Source organism: Heteronotia binoei, chromosome 15 (assembly GCF_032191835.1).
Source record: "Heteronotia binoei isolate CCM8104 ecotype False Entrance Well chromosome 15, APGP_CSIRO_Hbin_v1, whole genome shotgun sequence".
Lineage (NCBI taxonomy): Eukaryota > Metazoa > Chordata > Lepidosauria > Squamata > Gekkonidae > Heteronotia > Heteronotia binoei.
Window position 1 is genome coordinate 59062671 of NC_083237.1, and position 22690 is coordinate 59085360.

Below are 22690 nucleotides of genomic sequence, written 5' to 3' on the forward strand. Positions count from 1 at the left end.
CCCCCGCTTTCTGATGACACTGAAGCGGGGGGAGGGCCTCCAAACTGGGGGATCCCCTGCCCCCACCTGGGGATTGGGAACCCTAGGGTGGACTCTCTGGCATTAGGCCCTGCTGAGGTCCCTCCCCTTCCCAAACCCCGGTCTCCCTAGGCTCCGCCCTCCAGGAATTTCTCCATCCCAGGTTGGCAGCCGTCTCCAGGCTCCTCAGCGGAAGCCCAGCAACCGGGCCCCTTGTCTCATCTTGTGGGCCTGCCAGCGGAGGAGGCGGATGGCCTTCAGGCTGACGCGCAAGAGGGTGTCGTATTTGAAGACCAGCTTGTAGAAGGAGTCGGTCATGAGGGCTCCGGTGGGGTCGGCGTGCTTGAGGGCCGTCATGGGCGTGTAGATGGCGTTGGTCTGGTGCCGGAAGGGCGGCTTGGTTGTGCCGATGACCTTCAAGATGTGCTGAGGAGGGGGAGAAGAAGCAGGGCGTGAGTCAGCTGAACATCTGAGGAAGGATCTCTCTTTCAGGCAGTTTCAGGGAGTTTAAATGGCAGCAAGGCAAGTGGTTACGATGACTCCAGCTTGCCTGGAAATTCATGCCCTTCTTATCAGGAAATCTCAGACCTGTGGGCGCAGGGCTTACTCACCGGAGAGGCACAACAACTCTGAGGGATGTCACGCCTGAGGTGGCTGATCCTACGCGGTTGAACAGATGGATCGATTAAACCTGTGGCGGATAGCAGCTTCTGAGTCAAAGCAGGCCTCGTTTTGGGCAGGAGCTCACAGGAGCGATGCTTTGGAACCTCTCAATGTTATTGTGCTCTTTCCTTCTTAACCCTCCACCCCCCAATACTTGCTCCTGGACTCCATTGTTCAAACTCCCTGTGAGAATTTTGCTGAACTCTAAGATTGGACAAACGTTCTAATATTTTCTCCCACAAAAAAGAATGGGGAAATGACCAAAAGATATCAAGCAGACAGATGGAAATCTTCCTCGTGCCACTGTGGCCCCCGAGGAGAAAGTAATTTTAAAAGTATGATGGGAGTAAGGTTTTGGTATGACAATTCTAATTCAAGAAACCTTTTACGATAGATGCTGAGCTATAATTCAGTAAACCTTCTGGTCATGTCAGTGTGGTGTGTGGCATATGCAAATGAGTTGCGCTGATGAGCTCTGGCACCTCTTTTTCTATGAAATTATCCCTTAGTTAAAGCAATCATATCGTTGGGAGTGTGTGTGTGAGAACTACACTTGGGTTGTTGCCAATGTATGCCTGGGACTAAACAGAAGTCAACTTGGGTGAGGCGTTAGAAGAGGAGAAGCAGCTCTTTTAAAAAATTACTAACACCCCCTTCGGTTTTTGAAGCATTTATAGCCTCCATTAATAATAGGGTTGCTAACCTCCACTTCGGGGGCTGGAGATCTCCTGGAATTACAGTTGAACTCCAGACTACATAAATCCTTCCTTCCTTCCTTCCTTCCTTCCTTCCTTCCTTCCTTCCTTCCTTCCTTCCTTCCTTCCTTCCTTCCTTCCTTCCTTCCTTCCTTCCTTCCTTCCTTCCTTCCTTCCTTCCTCTGGAGAAAACGACTTCTTTGGGAGGTGGATGGCATGGCATTATCCCCTACCAAGATCCCTCCCCTGCCTAAACCCCGCCCTCCCAGCCTCCACCCATAAACCTCCAGGAATTTCCGAACCCAGATTTGGCAACTCTCATTAATTTTTAATCAATAGCTCCTTCTATCGAAAAGCAGTTACATTTAAAAACAGATAGACCTTGCTCCCTGGTTGACTGAAGGCAAAGGTGTTTGACAGGTGCTAAATTAAACTGTATAATCAATGAAATATTGCTATCCTCTGCTCAGCACATGCTCAGAGGCTGCCTTTGGAAGAAGGTTCCCCTCAGTCACCGTGGCTAGTAGCCACTGAAAGACTTATCTCCCATGAATCTATCTAATCCCCTTTTTAAAGCTGTTTCTTCCTGTGGCTATCAGGATTCACAACATCCTCTGGTGGTGAATCCCACCATTTTAATCACTCTCTGTGTGAAGAAGTATTTCCTTTTATCTATTGGGAACCTATTGCCCTTCAGCTTCGTTAGATGCCCCCAAGTTCTTGTATTTTGGGAGTGGTAGAAAAATTTTCCTTTGCCAACTCTCTCTACCCCGTGCATCGATCGATCGAAGTTTATTCACAGCCTAAGCCAGCATTTAAAATGGTAAAATCGCACAAAATTAAAACTGAATGCCTGTAAGATCGTAGATAAAAAAAGCATAAAATACTGCGAAACTACAAATACAACAAAACATTGCAGTTACAGTAAACAGATTGGCAAAGGTGTTTAGCCATTTCCTGTCTGAGCTATTAGTGTTTTTCTTGTTCTTGAGGCAAACCAGTCAAATTTTGCTAATTTGTATGTAACCTCGGGGTTCTTATTGTCAAGAAGATTCTTAAGGAGTAGCAGTTTTTGGCTACTGGTAAAAGGTATGGCCGTGAAAAATGGAAGAACTTTGCGATGGACATTATAAGCCTCACAGTCAAATGTGACATCTACCCCGTGCATAATTTTATAATCCTCTATCATGTCCCCCCTTAACTGCCTAAACTGAAAGTCTTTCCTAAACTGAAAGTCTTGGACTCTTCAGCCTTTCCTCATAAGGAAGGTTCTCCAAACCCCATGACCCCCATCATCTTGATTGCCCTCTTCTGTATTTTTCCAACAGCAATAATGGAGTAACTAAATAAGAATGTTCTGCTTGTGAGAACTACTTAACCATTCACACTGCTTTAGCAGGTCCTGTTTGTGCCACTTTCCTATTCTGCCTGTAAAGAACTCTGAACATTCCCATGCATGTCTGCAGTGATCGCACGCAGTTACGCAGAGTGATGGGCTTTGTAGTCCCTTTACTGTGTCAGCTGTTTTTTTCAGCGCCAGGGCCTGCCAGCTAACCTCACAGAGAGGCGGAGGCAAAGAACGAAAGCTCAGAGGGCATCTCAAAGCTCACAGAGGCTTAAAGTGTTTGGGAAATGGATTAGTAGGATTATTTGTTAACAGGAGGTACACATTCATTTGCAAACAAAGAGAGCAAAGAGGAAATAAATGAGAATTTACGTCCAGAACAAATGAGGATGTGGAAGAGTTGCATGAGAAGTGTTGCCATGGCTTTGTAGAACATCTGAGCTTTAGGGCTACCAGCTCTGGGTTGGGAAATACCTGGGGATTTGAGAAGTGGAGGAGGAAGTGGCCCTCCTGTTATGTATGTAAAAACAGGCCTGGACATGTTGGGTGTAGCATCCTGAGCTTGAGGCGCAACACGATCAACTGAGAGGACCCAGTAGGGTTGCCAATCCCCAGGTGGGGGCTGGGGATCCCCCGGTTTGGAGGCCCTCCCCCCGCTTCAGAGTAGGGTTGCCAATCCCCAGGTGGGGGCAGGGGATCCCCCGGTTTAGAGGCCCTCCCCCGCTTCAGGGTAGGGTTGCCAATCCCCAGGTGGGGGAAGGGGATCCCCCGGTTTAGAGGCCCTCCCCCGCTTCAGGGTAGGGTTGCCAATCCCCAGGTGGGGGAAGGGGATCCCCCGGTTTGGAGGCCCTCCCCCCACTTCAGGGTCGTCAGAAAACATGGGGAGGGGAGGGAAATGTCTGCTGGGAACTCTTATTATTTCCTATGGAGATTTATTCCCATAGAAAATCATGGAGAATTGATCCGTGGGTATCTGGGGCTCGGGGGGGGGCTGTATTTTGAGGTAGAGGCACCAAATTTTCAGTACAGCATCTAGTGCCTCTCCCCAAAATATCCCACAAGTTTCAAAACGATTGGACCAGGGGGTCCAATTCTATGAGCCCCAAAAGAAGGTGCCCCATCCTTCATTATTTCCTATGGAAGGAAGGCATTGAAAAGGTGTGCCGTCCCTTTAAATGTTATGGCCAGAACTCCCTTTGGAGTTCAATTCTGCTTGTCACAGCCTTGATCTTGGCTCCACCCCAATGTCTCCTGGCTCCACCCCCAAAGTCCCCAGATATTTCTTAAATTGGACTTGGCAACCCTACATCAGAAAGCGGAGGGGGGGGGAGGGAAATGTCTGCTGGGCACTCCATAATACCCCATAGAGACCAGTTCTGTGGATATCTAGGGCTCTGGAAGACCTGTTTTTTTAGATAGCTGCACCACATTTTCAGCATGGCATCTGGTGCCTCTCCTCGAAACACCCCCCACGTTTCAAAATGATAGGACTAGGAGGTCCAATTCTAGGAGCCCCAAAAGAAGGTGCCCCTATCCTTCACTATTTCCAATGGAGGGAAGGCCTGTAAATGGTGTGCTGTCCCTTTAAATGTGATGACCAGAACTCCCTTTGGAGTTCAGTCATGCTTGTCACAACCTTGCTCCTGGCTCCGCCCCCAAAGTCTCCTGGCTCCACCCTCAAAGCCCCCAGATATTTCTTGCATTGGACTTGGCAACCCTAGGATCCAAAGATCTGCATCCCGACCAGCTGCATAATTCAAACTGGCCAATCGGGAGGCAGTATCAGAGGATCCTAGGATCTGCCAGTAAGGATGCATATTCTAATGAAGGATCCAAAAAGGGGACAATCACAGGAGGATTTCTGCTTCTTGGGGGCTGGGTTTCTCCTGCCCCAACTACTGTATATATTGTTGCATGTTCTGGGGCTTAGCAGTAGTTTTGTAGTCACTTAGTCAACATGCTGAATCACTAATAAAGAATTTTAATCAGGGGTGGAATTCTAGCAGGAGCTCCTTTGCCTATTAGGCCACACCCCCTGATGTAGCCAATCCTCCTGGAGCTCTCAGCAGGCCCTGTACTGAGTGCCCTGTAAGGAATTCTAGCAGGACCTCCTTTGCATATTAGGCCACACACCCCTGATTGAGCCAATCCTCCTGGAGCTTGCAGTAGGCCCTGTACGAAGAGCCCTGTAAGGAATTCTAGCAGGACCTCCTTTGCCTATTAGGCCACACACCCCTGATGTAGCCAATCCTCCTGGAGCTCTCAGGAGGCCCTGTACAAAGAGCCCTGTAAGGAATTCTAGCAGGACCTCCTTTGCCTATTAGGCCACACCCCCTGATGTAGCCAATCCTCCTGGAGCTCTCAGCAGGCCCTGTACGAAGAGCCCTGTAAGGAATTCTAGCAGGAGCTCCTTTGCCTATTAGGCCACACACCCCTGATTGAGCCAATCCTCCTGGAGCTTGCAGTAGGCCCTGTACGAAGAGCCCTGTAAGGAATTCTAGCAGGAGCTCCTTTGCCTATTAGGCCACACACCCCTGATGTAGCCAGTCCTCCTGGAGCTTACAGTAGGCCCTGTACGAAGAGCCCTGTAAGGAATTCTAGCAGGACCTCCTTTGCCTATTAGGCCACACACCCCTGATGTAGCCAATCCTCCTGGAGCTCTCAGGAGGCCCTGTACAAAGAGCCCTGTAAGGAATTCTAGCAGGACCTCCTTTGCCTATTAGGCCACACACCCCTTGATGTAGTCAATCCTCCAAGAGCTGACAAGGCTCTTTTTTGTGAGCTCTTGGATGATTGTTTACATCAGGGGTGTGTGGCCTAATATGCAAAGGAGCTCCTGCTAGAATTCCACCCCTGGTCTTAATCACTGTGCAAGAGCCTCGTCATGCACCAAAGCCAGTATTTAACACCTCTGGTCAGTATCAATTAGCTCACAGGGTTCAGGTGCTGTCTGTAGCTCTCTTGGTCTCCAGCAATACGATCTCTCCTAGATTTGCCAGCACTGGGTTAGGAAATCCCTGATTGTTTGGGGTTGGTGTTTTGGGAGGGCGGAATTTGGGGAGGGGAGGGGAGTGAGCAGAGTGTAATGCCACCCTCCAAAGCAGCCATTTTCCCAGAGGGAATGGGACTCTGTAGCCTGAAGGTCAGTTGTAATTCTGGGAGATCTTCAAGGCCTCACCTGGAGGCTGACAACCATAATCTCTCCCCCATCTGTCAGAGGGCAAGCGTTCAGACTCCAGTTCCAGAAACTCTGATTCTAGGGCCTCTTTACATGGCTCTACAAAATGGCCACCCTTGTCTCCCACACATACACACACCGACAAGATGTTGGGAGTTTTCACCTCAGCAATGTCCTCAGGGCTCTGGCCCAAGCTGGAGAAGATGGCCTTGGAATTCTTCAGGTAAATTTTGGTGAATATCTCCGCCGTCTCTGAGTCAGTCTGCGAGTAGTCAGCTTTTTCTGCCTCTTCGTAGAGCTTCGTCTCAAACTCGGTCACCACGGGGCCCGGCTCGATCAGGCTGACGCTGCAATGCAAACACAGCTGGAGGAGCGATGCCAGAGACTCAACAGGTGATGCGTCGCATCATGCTAGGAAAAGGTTCGCCCATGGGATGTTCTGCCCATTAGAACTGCTATATATAGCGTGAAGCCTCGTTCCTCTTTCTTCTCACCTTTTCTGTGGTTGAGACACACTTCCCTGATTTAAAATTGGACCCGCTGCTTTACTCTGAAAAGAAATCTTCTGAAGAATACATGGAGTGCGCCCTCTGTGCAGCCAATCTCCTATGCTGCAGGACTGTTCTGAGCATGCCTTCTGATGGAAAGGCGGAAAGCTCAGAGCAGAGAGGCATGCAGAGATGCAGCAGGCAGCCTCCTTAGAGGATGAATAATTCAACTTTGTTCCTGTCCCATGGGCTGGCTAAAGAGCCAATGATACCCAGTACAGAAATGGGGCAGAATTTCCCATGTTCCCTAGAGGCTTCTTAGAAGGAAGCAAGACCAGAGCAGGTAATTATGCAGTCTCAGCGGACAGCTTCTGCTTTTGGAGGGCACTTCTGGCTCATAGGACTTTGGCTGCATTCAGGCATACAAAGATTGAATGTGCTGTGGATTTACCTTTCACATTCACACGCACTTGGCAATTTGGACCAGAGTCATAAGCTGAGCCGAGTCCTGATTGGCTGGGTCTTGTGACAGTTATGACATCACTTCCTACCACCTGTGAATATATCATGGTTCTCTCTATGGCACCGGTAGCAAATGCAGGGAGGAATATAAATTAGCAAAATGGGGTTGGTGGCGAGTTAACCAGTCCCCCCCTTACAAAAACTGCTGTTCCCCCAATCTACCCTATCTCTGGATTGGGGAATCTTTATAAAATAGACTCTAAGTCAGGGGGTGTCAAACATGCAGCCCAGGGGCCAAATCAGGCCCCCAAAGGGCTCTTATCAGGTCTCCAAACAACTGGCTCTTGTCCAATTCCATATAAGGCAGGTTCTTGTGTACCCAAGGATTAGAACAGGGCTGGCCAAACTGGCTCAGTTGTCACATGTGGCTCTTTCACACATATTATGTGGCTCTTGAAGCCCCCATCAGCTGGCTTGGAGAAGGCATTTGTCTCTTTAAATCACTTCTCTGAGCCAAGCTTGGATAATGCATTTAAAAGTTAAAGTTGCTTTCTTTCCATCTCTTCTTTCCTCCCCATCTATTTACCTTCCTTTCTTCCAACATCGGACATTCATGTCATGGGGCTCGCAAACATCTGACATTTATTCTATGTGGTTCTTATGTTAAGCAAGTTTGGCCACCCCTGGAAGCTTGTGTGGTGACTTGGTTTCCTTTTCAGAAGTTTCAAGATCCCTCCGTTATCATGGGAACACATGAATCCCAAGGAAAGATGCTGTCTAGTGGAAAGCCCAGACTCTTTTGGTCACCAACCCAAGCATTTGAGCATTGGTCAACTCACAAGACGTTGAACTTGAGCATCTGGACGATCAGGCTTTCACAGAACCCCTCAATGGCAAATTTGGATGCTGCGTAGATGTCGTTAAACATGATTCCTGAAAGAGAGGCACCGAAGAGGAGAGGTTAAGGCGTGGCAGGCACCAGAGAAAGTCTTGCAGAGAGACAGGGCTCAGTGTTGAGGCTGGCCCAAGAGTGGTAGAAGAAGAAGAAGACGAAGAAGAAGAAGAAGAAGACCAAAGATTTATATCTTGCCCTTCTCTCTGAATCAGAGACTCAGAATGGCTTACAATCTCCTTCATCTTCCTCCCCCACAACAGACACCCTGTGAGATGGGTGGGGCTGAGAGAGCTCTCCCAGAAGCTGCCTTTTCAAGGACAACTCCTACGAGAGCTATGGCTGACCCAAGGTCAATTCAGCAGCTGCAAGTGAAGGAGCGAGGAATTAAACCTGGTTTTCCCAGATAAGAGTCCTCACACTTAACCACTACACCAAACTGGCTCTTTTTAGGGTGGCCAGATCTGTGTTAGGAAATACCTGGAGATTTTGGGGTGGGGGGGAAATGAAGCCTGGGGATGGTGGAGTTTGGGGAGGGGAGGGACCTTGGCAGGATACACTGCCATAGACTCCATCCTCCAAACCAGCTGTTTTCTCCAGGGGAACTGAACTTGGTCATCAGAAGAGCCACTGTAATAGCAGGAGTTCTCCAGTTGCCACCTGGAAGCTGGCAACCCTTGTTGCTTTCCATTAATAAATTCCAGCTGTAGAGGTAGGGTTGCCAAGTCCAATTCAAGAAATATCTGGGGACTTTGGGGGTGGAGCCAGGATACATTGGGGGCGGAGCCAGAAACAAGGGTGTGACAAGCATAATTGAACTCCAAAGGGAGTTCTGGCCATCACATTTCAAGGGACTGCACACCTTTTAAATGCCTTCCTTCCATAGGAAAGAATGAAGGATAGGGGCACCTTCTTTTGGGGCACATAGAATTGGAGCCACGGGTCCAATCTTTTTGAAACTTAGAGGGTATTTTGGGGAGAGGCACCAGATGCTACGCTGCAAATTTGGTGCCTCTACCTCAAAAAACAGCCCCCCCCCCAGAGTCCCAGATACCCGTGGATCCATTCTCCATTATTTCCTATGGGAATACATCTCCATAGGGAATAATAAAGTTCCCAGCAGATATTTCCCTCCCCTCCCCCCGCTTTCTGATGACCCTGAAGCGGGGGGAGGGTCTCCAAACCGGGGGATCCCCTGTCCCCACCTGGGGATTGGCAACCCTATGCAGAGGGCCTTCATTCAGGACGGGGCAGCTGCACAAGAGGGAGGGGGGTTAGCTCCCCCCTCCGCCATCATCTTTCTGTCCTCAGAGTGCAAACAGAGATAATTGTGAGGGTTCTCCCAGCATGACAAAAAGCAAGTAAACAAGGACTTCTGAAGCTTCTGTTCACACAAAAAAAGATTTACCAAGAAAAAAGATTTCAGAGATCCAGCCAGGGATCTCTTGGTGCCTCATCTGGTTTGGCCCCGGAATCAGGGCTTTTTTTTGTAGCAGAGACTCCTTTGCACATTAGGCCACACTTGCCTGATATAGCCAATCCTCCTGGAGCTTACAGTAGGCCCTGTACTAAGAGCCCTGTAAGCTCCAGGAGGATTGGCTACATTAGGGAAGTGTAGCCTAATATGCAAAGGAGTTCCTGCTACAAAAAAAAAAGCCCTATCTGATCCAATTTCATTGACTTTTTAAAATGTTCCTATGAAACCTTCCAAGGCAGCAAAGGAATTGGAGAAGTCTGTAGTAAAGTGTACTGGCGGAGACTGACCAAGAGAGAGATCTTGGGGTCGTGGTAGATAACTCACTGAAAATGTCGAGACAGTGTGCGGCTGCAATAAAAAAGGCCAATACTATGCTGGGAATTATTAGGGAGGGAATTAAAAATAAATCAGCCAGTATCATAATGCCCCTGTATAAATTGATGGTGCAGCTTCATTTGGAGTACTGGGTACAGTTCTGGTCACCACACCTCAAAAAAGGCATTACAGCACTGGAAAAAAGTCCAGAAAAGGGCAACTAGAATGATTAAAGGGTTGGAACGCTTTCCCTATGAAGAAAGTTTAAAATGCTTGGGGCCCTTCAGCTTGAAGAAACGTCGACTGAGAGGTGACATAATGGAGGTTTACAAAATTATGCATGGGATAGAGAAGGTGGAGAAAGAAGTACTTTTCTCCCTTTCTCACAATACAAGAACTCATGGACAATCAATGAAATTGCGGGTTAGAATGGAAAAAAGAAATCCTTCTTCACCCAAAGGGTGATTAACACATGGACTTCACTGCTGCAGGAGGTGGTGGCAGCTACAAGCCTAGCCAGCTTCAAGAGGGGATTAGATAAACATCTGGAGCAGAGGTCCATCAGTGGCTATTAGCCACAGCGTATTGTTGGAACTCTCTGTCTGGGGCAGTGATGCTCTGTATTCTTGGTGCTTGGGGGGGCACAGTGGGAGGGCTTCTAGTGTCCTGGCCCCACTGATGGACCTCCTGATGGCACTTGGGTTTTTTGGCCACTGTGTGACAGAAAGTGTTGGACTGGATGGGCCATTGGCCTGATCCAACATGGCTTCTCTTATGTTCTTCTGTGACACAGAGCGTTGGACTGGATGGGCCATTGGCCTGATCCAACATGGCTTCTCTTATTTAGTCAGGTGACCAGAGCCAAAAGAAGGTCCTGCGAATGTGCCTGTGTGGATGCAACCCAACCGCCTTACCTTGCAACCCCATAACGCTGCTGATGACCACAATGTGGCCGCTCCTCCTCTTCTTCATGTCGGGGAGGACCTCCTTAATCATCCGCACCACCCCAAAGAAGTTGGTCTCCATGATGGCCTTCATCTCCTCCATCGACTGGCATTCGATGGGCCCAATGAGGCCTACCCCAGCGTTATTGACTGCAAGAGGCGGCCAAGAGATCTCAGTTAACCCCCTCGCCACCCAAGGAAAGTCAGCCTCAAATGGAAACAGGCAAAGAAGGAGCCACACAGCGGTAGGGTGCCAACATCAGGTGGTGACTGGAGGTCTTCTAGGGCAGTGGCCCCCAACCTTTTTGACCCCAGGGACTGTCCCCAGGGCCGGCAGGGTGGGGGCATTGAATTCAGTCTCACCGCCCTGCCTCCCCCACAGCGGCGCGAAGCCTCGGAGCCCTGCCCTCCCCCCGCAGCGTCTCCTCCTCTCCCCTCTGTTTTCACAATGTTGAGGCTGGGAAAGGGGCCATGAAGTGCCTTCCAGGCTCTGTAAAGGCTGATCCCCCCCTTGCCAATCAGCTGATCAGCAGGGAAACCATGGCGAAGCCACGGCAGCAGCGGCCAGCGGCCTGTTGAAAAAGCAGTGCTGTCCTTGCCTCCTTCCCGCTTCCTTCCTGGGCGGGGGAAGGAAGTGGGAAGGAAATGGGAAGGAGGCAAGGGCAGTGTGGCTTTTTCAGCGGGCTGTAGGGTTGCCAAGTCCAGTTCAAGAAATATCTGGGGACTTTGGGGGTGGAGCAAGGAGACTTTGGGGGTGGAGCCAGGAACAAGGGTGTGAAAAGCATAATTGAACTCCAAGGGAGTTCTGGCTATCACATTTAAAGGGACAGCACACCTTTTAAAATGTCTTCCTTCTATAGGAAATAATGAAGGATAGGGGCACCTTCTTTTGGGGCTCATAGAATTGGACCCCCTAGTCCAATCGTTTTGAAACTTGGGGGATACTTTGGGGAGAGGCACTAGATACTATACTGAAAATTTGGTGCCTCTACTTCAAAAAACAGCTCCCCCAGAGCCCCCGAAACCTCCAGATCAATTCCCCATTATACCCTATGAGAATCGATCTCCACATAGGGAATAATGAAGTGCTCAGCCGACATTCCTCCCCTCTCCTCACCCTCTGGCGACTCTGAAGTGAGGGCTTGGCCTCTCTACTCACGAGTTGCAGCCAACTTCTTCCAAGTAACACAGACACCCCATCCCAAGAGGAAGCCTTTCCAATCGGAGACTGGAGCCTCCGGGGGGGGGGGGAAATCACATGGTGGCTTTGGGGGCAGGGCTTCCCCCCGCCGGCCAGCTGACTGGGGGCGGGATGGAGACTGGGAAAGGGGAAGAACCCCCGCTGGGACCTGGGGATTGGCAAGCCTAGCGGACTGCTGGCTGCTGCTGCCGCGGTTTCATTGCAGTTTCAGCGGGGGGGGGGGGGGGGTCAGCCTTTACAGAGCCTGGAAGGCGCTTCCCCAGCATCAACATTGTGAAATGGAGAGAGGAGGAGGAGGCACTGTTGTGGGAGGGAGGCTGCGCGGCACTGTGGGGGGTGGGTAGTGAGGCTTGGTGGCCAGGTTACTAACAGGCCACAGCCTGGTACCGGTCCACGGCCCGGGGGTTAAGGACCCCTGTCCTAGGATTACAAAGGATTTCCTGTAGCTGGAAATCAATTCACTGGGAGAAAATGGCCACCTAATCTATGGTATTCTGCTCTACCAAGGTCTCTCCCATCCCCAAACCTTGTCCTCCCCAGACTCCACCTCCAAAATCTCCAGGTATTTCCCAACCTGCACTTTGCAGCCCTGAAGCTCAGATGTTCTACAAAGCAGTGACCCCACATGCTAAATAATGCCGTTTCAATTCACTTTCAATGCACTTTCCAACTGGAAAAATCCACTTTGAAGGTGCATTGAAATTGATCGAAACTGCATTATTTAGCGTGTGTGATCACAGCGAATATGACTGAACATGGGGTACTCCACTAGCTATGTTAATTTTAGGGCCTGTCACCAAAGGGATTCAGTATATCAACCACCGTCATATTACTTGCACATGGAGGTCTTGTTCTGCTCTGCTTTTGTTTTCCTGTTAGTCTGAAGAAGTTGGTTGAAACACAGCAGATCGTTACATTCAGCAGCTCCTGTGAGTAAATTGCCCCAGTGAGATCACAAAAGTGTGTGTGTGTGTGTTAACTGTGGCTGATTCTGCACTAACCTTGCTCTGCGCCAGGCTTCCGTTTCTCTTCGGAGCAAGCTAGCGATTTTGTACCAGCTGCTCCACGCTGCCATTTTGTGCTGAGGCAACCCGCAATTTGCCATGCTGCAACGTAAACCTGTTTTTTTTTTCAGGTTTACGCTGCGGCACGGCAAATCGCGGGTTGCCCTGGCACAATATGGTGGCTCGGAGCGGCTGGTGTGAAATCGCTCGCTTGCTCCGGAGAGAAATGGAAGCCTGGCGCTGAGCTAGGCAAGTGCGGAATCAGCCTCTATTTATTTTGGCTGCTTTGTGAGAGTGTGTGTCACTTTCATTTAGTAGAAATGCGGCTGCTAGGGGGCAAGGAAATGAAGACTGTTTTCAGGGGAACTACACTGCCCTATTTTTATTTATTTATTTTTAGGGAATGGGAAAGTCTCCTCGCTCCACCCCCAAAGTCCCCAAATATTTTCTGACCTGGCAACCTTAAATATAAATTATGTAATTCATTCTTTGGCAAGTGCAATAGATGTTAACAATACGTAACAATCAAATAGCAATTTGAAGACTAAACTCAGCATACAATATACAACGAAGTCAGAAAGAATCAGTCCTCAATAATGGTTCTAGAACATCCAAAGAAATCAAGGTTGGGAAGTCCATCCTCAAATACAAAGTAAGTATAAAAACCTCTTAAAGAATCACGAAGAATCATGCAAGAAATCTCGGATGATGGCTATCTCATTTGGTCGCCTTCATTCTGAAGATAACGTATGCATTTGAAATCAGAGATTTTTCTCAGAATTAAGCGATTCAATTTGTAAGACCTGTGTAATTCATTCCAACGGGGACAATTATCAGCAATCTTACTCATGAATACCGTTAAAATCCTTAGAACACGAACTAGTGGCAGCAGATTTAAATTTAGCTTCTGCCCAACACGGTCACCACCAGCCGGGGTTTTCCCCATCTCCGCTACCAATTTCCCCAAACCTACTTCAGTACAATCTTTCTTGGAAGATCATACTGGTAGGCGAATGGGAATTATGACTCACTGAAGAGCCAGGATGGTGTACTGTTCACTTTAGGATGTCATATGACAATCACAGGGTCCGAGTTTGAATCCCCATGGTGTCGTGGAAGTTTGCTGGGTGTGTGCCTCTCCTTCACCCTAACCTACCTCGAGAGGTTATCATGAAGATAAAATGGAAGAAAGGAGGCCTCGCTCGCCTGGGGCTCTCTTGGGTGGCCCCCCCTAATAGTCCAAAGGTCAGCAAGCCACCCACCGCCCAAAATCACATAAGAAGTGGAGAAAGGGTGGTGTGGGCTTCTCCAGGGGTTAATGAGGGCTGCTGGGGTTGTGGCAAAGCTTCTGGTGGCTGGCTGGCTGCCCACTCTCCTAATCCAGAGATTGTTATGCAGCTGCACCCACTATTCAAGGGATAAGGTAGGTGGGGAGGAGGAGGGTCAGAAAGGTTCAGGATCTCTAGCCAGCCCAAGCAGGCCTTGCTTGCCCGGGGCTCTCCTTTCTTGCATTGGGTCGCTTTTGGTTGGTGGGGGGGGTGCAAATTAGTTATGCTAGTGAGCTCCATCACCTATTTTTCTACAAAACGACCACTGAGAAACGGTATCACAGGCAGGCGTTTCCGTCAGAGACAGCCTTGCGATCCACCCTCTGTTTCTAAGCTATGTACTCTGGAGATTTTTGAAGTTGGAAGCAATGTTTGAAATTGGCATGAAGTGAGTCTTTTAAACGAGAGTGATTTTTGTCCACGGAACCGGTGCTAGCAATTTAAGAACCCACAGGAGTGGGGGAATCTACTGATGATTTGAAACTTCTGGAAGTCTTTTATGGAGACAAAGTACGAATTGTGATGAGACTTTTTGAGATTTTGTTTGAAGCTTGCACCCTTATATCGAAGAGACTGTGTATGAATTTGCCCTTTAACACAGAATAGTTGTGAATGAAATTGAATTGAGGATGTATTTTGATGATATTTAGTATAGGTAGTCCTTGCTTGATTAAATGAAATGGTTTGTTAATATATTTCGTTACTTTCCCACAGTTGTACTGTTGTCGCATTGACCTATTCTGTGGAACTCTGCTGTTGTTTGTCACGAACCAGGCTGGTTCATGCTTCATGAACCCCCAGTTCGTGAACCCAACAAGTTCACAATCCGCCCACAAACTGCCATGGTTTTAGTGGTGGTTCATTCAGTTTGTGGCCACTGGGGTGGTGCCAGAGCTGGATTAACAATTAGGCCAAGTAGGTACTGGACTATGGGCCCCCATACCTTTAGGGGCCCCAGGCCAGCTCCCCACCCCCAGTTTCCCCCCTGCTTGCAGCCCTCCCCGCCTGCACACACAGCCAGCAACTGAGCTGCTCTTTGCCCGACTCGCCTGGTGAGGCTGCTGCTTGCGTTGTCGCCAAGTTTGCCTCTCTCTGGCTCTTCCCAACAGCTTTGTCAAAGGGGCTTTTCGTAGAATCATAGAGTTGGAAGGGACCCATTTGCCTTGGTTTTTGAGAAGGTGCTTGCGGGATGCAGTGGGGCCATGGGCGGTGGGGGGGGATGCTCACACTCTAGTATAATTTGCAAGGGGGCCCCCAAGATTTTGACTGTCTAGGGAGCTCAACAGGGGTTACTCCAGCACTGGGCAGTGCAACTTGCCACTGAATTCTGAGCTAACATGTGAGTTATGCTGCCACTGCAGCACGATGCAAAGGAGCTCAGAAGATATTTAAATGTCTGAGTTCACTTGCGAGAACCATTGCTGTTCGCCTGTAGTGAATTCACTGCTTGTACTTTATATGGGTTTTGACAGCAGGCACAGCAAAGGAGTCAATTTGCCGCGTGGACTTGTCGGCACAGCGCCAGGTGTCGAAAGCCCATTTAAAGGGAACGTTCTTGTCAATGGGTTTATGAACCCCACAAACCCCAACCAATTTGCCGGGCGGAGGTCCAAACCAGCTTGTGGTTCGTGCAGCGTCATGAACCATGAACCGGAATGAAACTCCATTTTCCCACTTCATGCCCGTTCCTAGTGCAGAGGCCATCCTCAATAAACCCCAGCCCCTGCCCCGCTCATCTGGAGGCCAACACAGAGCAAAACTCTGTGTGGAAGAAGAAGAAGATATTGGATTTATATCCCGCCCTCCACTCCGAAGAGTCTCAGAGCGGCTCAAAATCTCCTTTCCCTTCCTCCCCCACAACAGACACCCTGTGAGGTAGATGAAGATATTGGATTTATATCCCACCCTCCACTCCAAAGAGTCTCAGAGCGGCTCACAATCTCCTCTACCTTCCTCCCCCACAACAGACACCCTGTGAGGTAGATGAAGATATTGGATTTATATCCCGCCCTCCACTCTGAAGAGTCTCAGAGCGGCTCACAATCTCCTTTCCCTTCCTCCCCCACAACAGACACCCTGTGAGGTGGGTGGGGCTGGAGAGGGCTCTCACAGCAGCTGCCCTTTCAAGGACAACCTCTGCCAGAGCTCTGGCTGACCCAGGGCCATTCCAGCAGGTGCAAGTGGAGGAGTGGGGAATCAAACCCGGTTCTCCCAAATAAGAGTCCGCTCACTTAACCACTACACCCTACTGGCTCTCCAGTTAGGTACCTCCCCCCCTTGTGGTTCCACGTGTTGCTGCGTGAAGCCGATTCTTACGGGGACTCACCAAGAACATCGACGTGCCTGTTGGGGATGCTGTCGATGCAGCTGTGGATGGATCTCTCATCACAGACGTCCAGCTGTTTGATCTCCAGGGTCCTGTTGAGAGCAGGCCCGGCGGCCGCTTCCAGTTTGTCCTTCTTGGCCAAATTCCTCAGAGTGGCAATCACTGCAACACAGGCGCTGAGTCACGTGATGGCAGAAGCCACCCCAAGTTCCACGATCGTGGGAGTTCCAAGGCCCCAAAATGAATGGGATCAGAAGATCCTGTCCCAAGTTATCTCCCAACCCCTGTGCTATGTGCAATGGAGGCAAAGGGTTTCTGTTTGGAGCAGGCACGGCCGGTCAGAAAATAACATGATGTGTTTGCAAATGGACTGCTAACCTCAGGACCGGTTATAGGAATTGCAGAAGGGAATCGGAACATCCTGGACCAGGCTATCTTCACAAGGGGCCATGGGTAATAAGAAAGTTTTTAGGCAACCAGTCATGTGGCTCTAACACTCAAATCTTGAATCTGCCATAAAGGGTTGCTGGGTGACCTTGGGCCAGGCACATAGTCCCAGCCAGACCGAACACTAGGGCTGCCTCGCTCCCACCGGGGATGGGGGATCCCCCACACAGGAGGGCCCCAACCTGCCAACAGGGAGCAGGCCACCAGGGGAATCCCCACCCATGAAGAGCCCCGTTGGTGTGCACCCTCCCCAGAGTCATGACATCACCCGGAAATGACATCATCACGCCAGGAACGTTCTAGGATTCACACTAAAACTCTATGGTACCAAGTTCTTTCTTTCTTTCTTTCTTTCTTTCTTTCTTTCTTTCTTTCTTTCTTTCTTTCTTTCTTTCTTTCTTTCTTTCTTTCTTTCTTTCATCTATCTATCTATCTATCTATCTATCTATCTATCTATCTATCTATCTATCTATCTAGTTTGGTGTAATGGTTAAGTGTGCAGACTCTTATCTGGGAGAACTGGGTTTGATTCCACTCCTCCACTTGCAGCTGCTGGAATGGCCTTGGGTCAGTCATAGCTCTCCAGAGTTGTCCTTGAAAGGGCACCTTCTTGGAGAGTTCTCGCAACCCCACCTATCTAGTTTGGTGCAATGGTTAAGTGTGCAGACTCTTATCTGGGAGAACTGGGTTTGATTCCACTCCTCCACTTGCAGCTGCTGGAATGGCCTTGGGTCAGTCATAGCTCTCCAGAGTTGTCCTTGAAAGGGCAGCTTCTTGGAGAGTTCTCTCAACCCCACCCATCTCCACACACTTAACCATTACACCAAACTAGATAGATAACAAGTTCTAAGGTACCATAGAGTTTTACTGCGAATCCTAGAGCATTTCTGATGTGATGCTCTAGGAATTGCGGTAAAACTCTATGGTATCAGAGGTTTTTTTTTCAAGAGCCCTAGAGGGTCCCTAGCATGATGCCCCTGGTGTGATGATGTCACTTCCAAGTGATGTCACTGTGCTGTGCATGTGCGCATGAAGAACAAATCCCCCGCCGTCCTTCCTGTTTCCTGATTGGCTCTTCTGGAGACTTCCTCCTCCTGCAGAGCTTCCTTCTTGGTAGGGTTGCCAGCCTCCAGGTGGGGCTTGGAGAGCTCTTGCTTTTACAACTGATCTGCAGCTGGCAGAGATCAGCTCCTCTGGAGAAAATGGCTGCTTTGAAGGGCATTTTACTCTGCTGAGGCCCCTCCCCTCCCCAAATCCCACCCTCTCCCAGATCCACCCCCAAAGTTTCCAGGTATTTTCCAACCCAGACCTGGCAACCCTTAGGGTTGCCAATCCCCAGGTGGGGGCAGGGGATCCCCCGGTTTGGAGGCCCTCCCCCCGCTTCGGGGTCGTCAGAAAGCGGGGGGGAGGGGAGGGAAAGGTCTGCTGGGAACTCTATTATTCCCTAGGGAGATTTATTCCCATAGAGAATTGATCCGCGGGTATCTGGGGCTCTGGGAGAGGGGCTGTCTTTTGGGGTAGAGGCACCAAATTTTCAGTATAGCATCTAGTGCCTCTTCCCAAAATATCCCCCAAGTTTCAAAACGATTGGACCAGGGGGTCCAATTCTATGAGCCCCAAAAGAAGGTGCCCCTGTCCTTCATTATTTCCTATGGAAGGAAGGCATTGAAAAGGTGTGCCGTCCCTTTAAATGTGACGGCCAGAACTCCCTTTGGAGTTCAATGATGCTTGTTGCAGCCTTGATCTTGGGTCCACCCCTAATGTCTCCTGGCTCCACCCCCAAAGTCTCCTGGCTCCACCCCCAAAGCCCCCAGATATTTCTTGAATTGGACTTGGCAACCCTAGCAACCCTACATCAGACTAGTAAGTTAAGGCTTTCTCTCTGTGTTCTAGAACAGTTCCTTCTTCTTTAATAAACCTACGTATTTTTCTCTAAACCATCACGGCTTCCTTTCCTTTGCATATTCTGCCAACAGTTCACAAAAAAGGACACTCTTGCTGTCGCTTCGTGAGGTGCTGCTGCGACTCTTTTGGCAGGAGGCAGAACTGGCCATCCAGTATTCAAAGTGCTGCTAAATATTACAAGTTCAGCAATCAGAGGTGGGCCCCTATATAAGCCGTCATAATTGTGCAAAAGAAGCAAGCGCAACTTTCTGCTTCTTTTCAGACACACTGTTCTTGCCAAAAACGCCATCCTCATCTACTCAGTTTGCATAGCCTGTGACTCAGTATTACTCTCTATAGCTATTTGTCTAATTTTGCAGTTAGATAGATACATAGATATAGATGAAAAAAAATGTAGATTAAAACCCCACCCTTCTCTGAATCAGAGTCTCAGAGTGACTTACAATCTCCTTTACCTTCTTCCTCCACAAGAGACACCCTGAGGTGGGGGGGCTGAGAGAACTCTCCATAAAGCTGCCCTTTCAAGGACAACTCTGCGAGAGCTATGGCTGACCCAAGGCCATTCCAGCAGCTGCAAGTGGAGGAGTGGAATCAAACCCGGTTCTCCCAGATAAGAGTCCATACACTTAACCATTACACCAAACTAGATAGATAGATAGATAGATAGATAGATAGATAGATAGATAGATAGATAGATAGATAGATAGATAGATAGATAGATAGATAGATAGATAGATGATAGATAGATGTCTTCCAGGGTAGGATACACCTACATCAGATGAGAAGGGCTGTGGTTCACAAAAATGTTATGTCACCATAAATATTAAGTAAGTAAATAAATAAGAAATCTGGTTCAGTTTAGGTTTGTATCTGTACCTTTACCTGACACAAAAGCAGGGGCAAAATAGGTTATGTCATGGTGCTGGGTGAAAAGCATTGGAATCACTGGGACTGATCTGCTGACATTTTTTTTTTTTTTGAAAGATTATGGCATTTGTTAAACAAAGTTTGAACCAAGTGGCACCTTTAGAACCAACGAAGTTTTATTCTGGGTATAAACTTTCATGTGCATGCACACTTCTCTGAAGAAAGCTTATACCTGGAATAAAACATTTTTGGTCTTAAAGGTGCCACTGGACTCCAACTTTGTTCTGCAGCTTCAGACCAACACAGCTGCCCATCTGGATCTATGACAAATGTTAGCCATGAAGCTTCATGCCTACAATACCAAAGGAATACTAGCTGTCCTACCAACACAATAACAGCAATAGCAACAACCACCCACTGCCTGTAAACAGTGTTTAAAATGTAATTTAAATCTCATGGGGACAGGGAGGGGTTCTAACTTCTGCTCCGTGAGTACAACCGCTAAAAGTGGTTAACATTCCATTACTGTGCATATAAACGGTGGAAGGAGGGAGGAAGTATCCATTTACTGCTTTGATGGATCATGGGATCCCTTCATAATACTAATAAAGGTTTTAATAAATACAGCCTACGTTGCCAGCTAGGAGATGGAATTAAGACCAAGACTGAAAAGTATGTGTGTGTAGGGGGTGGGGGTTTCAGAAAAATTAGAAGGGTTGAGAGGGACATGAAGGCAAATCTTGAAAGGAAGAGGACAAAATGGAGGTGTTGGAAAGAGGAAAAAAGAGAAAAAAGGGAAATGTGGCTTTATTTTGCTTTAAGAGCTTTATTTTATTAAAGCTACAACTTTACTACTACTACCATTTAACTACTACTAGTAGCACTACTTACTACTTCACTTAATTTTACTGCCATTTTATTTTGCTTTATTTTATTATAGGTTTGCTTTGTTTTACTATTTCTTTATTTTACTACAAAGGGCTATCAGATCTAGTTGGGCAGACAAAACTATGGAGCTGGGTGGAAGGAAAGGAAGAGGAAAACAGATTGCTAGAGACAGCAACCTTGCTAGTAGGCTGCAACCTGGCAACTACTGTAGCAGCCATCCGCAGTGCTTGATGGACGTGCCTTGCTCCAGTGCTTGCTCGGTTGATGGACTTAGCAGCATTGCCTGATAACCAAGTGTTTGACTCGGCTGTTTGATTCACCAAAAACTGGTTACTTAGTCTTTTCAAAAAAGCCCCGTGGCACAGAGTGGTAAAGCTGCAGTACTGCAGTCCTAAGCTCCGCTCACGACCTGAGTTCGATCCCGGCGGAAGCTGGGTTCAGGTTGCTGGCTTGAAGTTGACTCAGCCCTCCATCCTTCCGAGGTCGGTAAAATGAGTCCCCAGCTTGCTGAGGGGAAAGTGTAGATGACTGGGGAAGGCCATGGCAAACCACCCCGTTAAAAAGTCTGCCGTGAAAAAGTTGTGAAAGCAACATCACCCCAGAGTCGGCGCTTGCACAGGGAACTGACTACCTTTACCTTTTTTAGTCTTTTCAAGCTCAGACTCCGAGGAATATTATACGATCATTTCGTTTCCTATGAGTCTCAATGCAGTTAAGCAGAGTTACACCCTTCCACCTGCCGACTCGTGGACTTCGAAGGATAGAACCCTGGTTACGATTGTACCGTCAGCTATCTATATTGCATAGCCTAGTCCTGCATGTTGCAAATCTCATTTGAAAAAAAAGGAACAAAGGAAACCTCACCTTTGAACCTCCTCTGTTTGTCTTGCGCTAGTTTCACAGCCAAAGCTAACCCGATGCCGGAGGAGCACCCCGTGATCAGGACCGTTTTGGGAGCCATGGTGGCCAAGCGCTGAGAAAGACAGTTTGGACTTCCAGAAGGTCTAAGCTTTCCCCTCACATCTTCTCTACAGGGTCCCTCCTCACAGACCTTTAAAAAAGGCCCGCTTGAGACCTAATCGGCCGGTAGGAAAGGTTTTAATCTCATCCACATTAAACTCCCCAAGTGGATCTGTGTGACAAATCCCACCTAATCCCTTCCAGGCTCAGCCCTCGTGATGTTTAAAGAGAACCACAAGACTTGGCAGACTTATGTGGGTGAAGGAAGAGAATATTTCCCAGAAGGCCTTGAGAGACGCAATGCCCAGCACACTGGGCACAAATAGGATCCTCAGATATCCAAGCCGAGCAGCTACTTTGGAGCTGGCTGAGAAAAGCCAAGAAGGATTTTGGGGGCAAACGAACAAAAATATACACAATAAAGCCGAAATGCCATAGTAAAGGAGTGGCACTGCTTTTAGAAAAATATCAGATTATGATAAAATTTGTTTTTTTGGCCAAATGTCAAGGTCAGAGAGGTATGTAACAATAGGAAACCGTAGCTTCACGAAGGCTTCCTGGGATTTGGGTGTGTGTGCTGAAGAACTGTAAGAAGATATTTTTCCAAGTATAAAATAGTCCCAGAGCCGGATTCTCCAGTCATCGACTGAGGGCATTGTGTGGTTCTTCCAATGCTTTTGTCTGGGGAGGGGGGATTTAAAGGGTTAAGATTTTGTGAATATTTGACTGCACTTGTTGTATATCATTTTTAAAAGTTTAATTTTAAAAAGAGAATTTAAAAAAAAGGATTTTGGGGGCCTGGGAGGCCTCCAGAAGATGAAGGTTTCTCCCGCCATCTTAATAGGGGATTGTTTTACGGGTTGATATGTTGATATTCTATTGCTGATGTTATGCTAAATTATTGTTGTTAAGTGGCCCAGAGCCCAGCTTGCAGGGGATGGGCGGTCTTATAAATTGACTTTAATAAATAAACAAATGTTTCCCACATGAAGATGCCTCAGCGATTGTCCCTCCAGATGCCCTAGACGAGAGCATCTGGAAAAGCCTGCAGTGTCATTCCAGATGAGCGGAAGCCAACCTAATGTTTCGAAAGCCCCAAAGAAAGGCAGCCCCGGGCTGACGAATCCCTTATCCTTGCCAAAGGGAAACAAGGAGAGGTATGAAACATAAACTTTTATTTATCAGTAAGAAGTTTTGTGTCTTAGATAAATAGAAAGATAAAATAATCTTTTGATTCTTTACACAGTGACGCTTGCTATTCATTTCAACAGTTGCTCTTATTCTGGC

At 48.3% G+C, this 22690-nt stretch overlaps 1 protein-coding gene across 1 annotated transcript; it reads right to left on the reverse strand.

Moving 5' to 3' along the window:
• Positions 1-204: 204 nt before the first annotated feature.
• LOC132584131 (retinol dehydrogenase 8-like) lies at positions 205-21441 on the reverse strand. The gene is made up of 6 exons (XM_060255933.1): positions 21308-21441; positions 16337-16498; positions 10448-10627; positions 7689-7782; positions 6063-6246; positions 205-444 (listed from the first exon to the last, which is right to left on the reverse strand). Exons 1-6 carry the CDS (start codon positions 21402-21404, stop codon positions 205-207), a joined length of 957 nt encoding a protein of 318 aa, XP_060111916.1. The 5' UTR covers positions 21405-21441.
• Positions 21442-22690: the final 1249 nt, after the last annotated feature.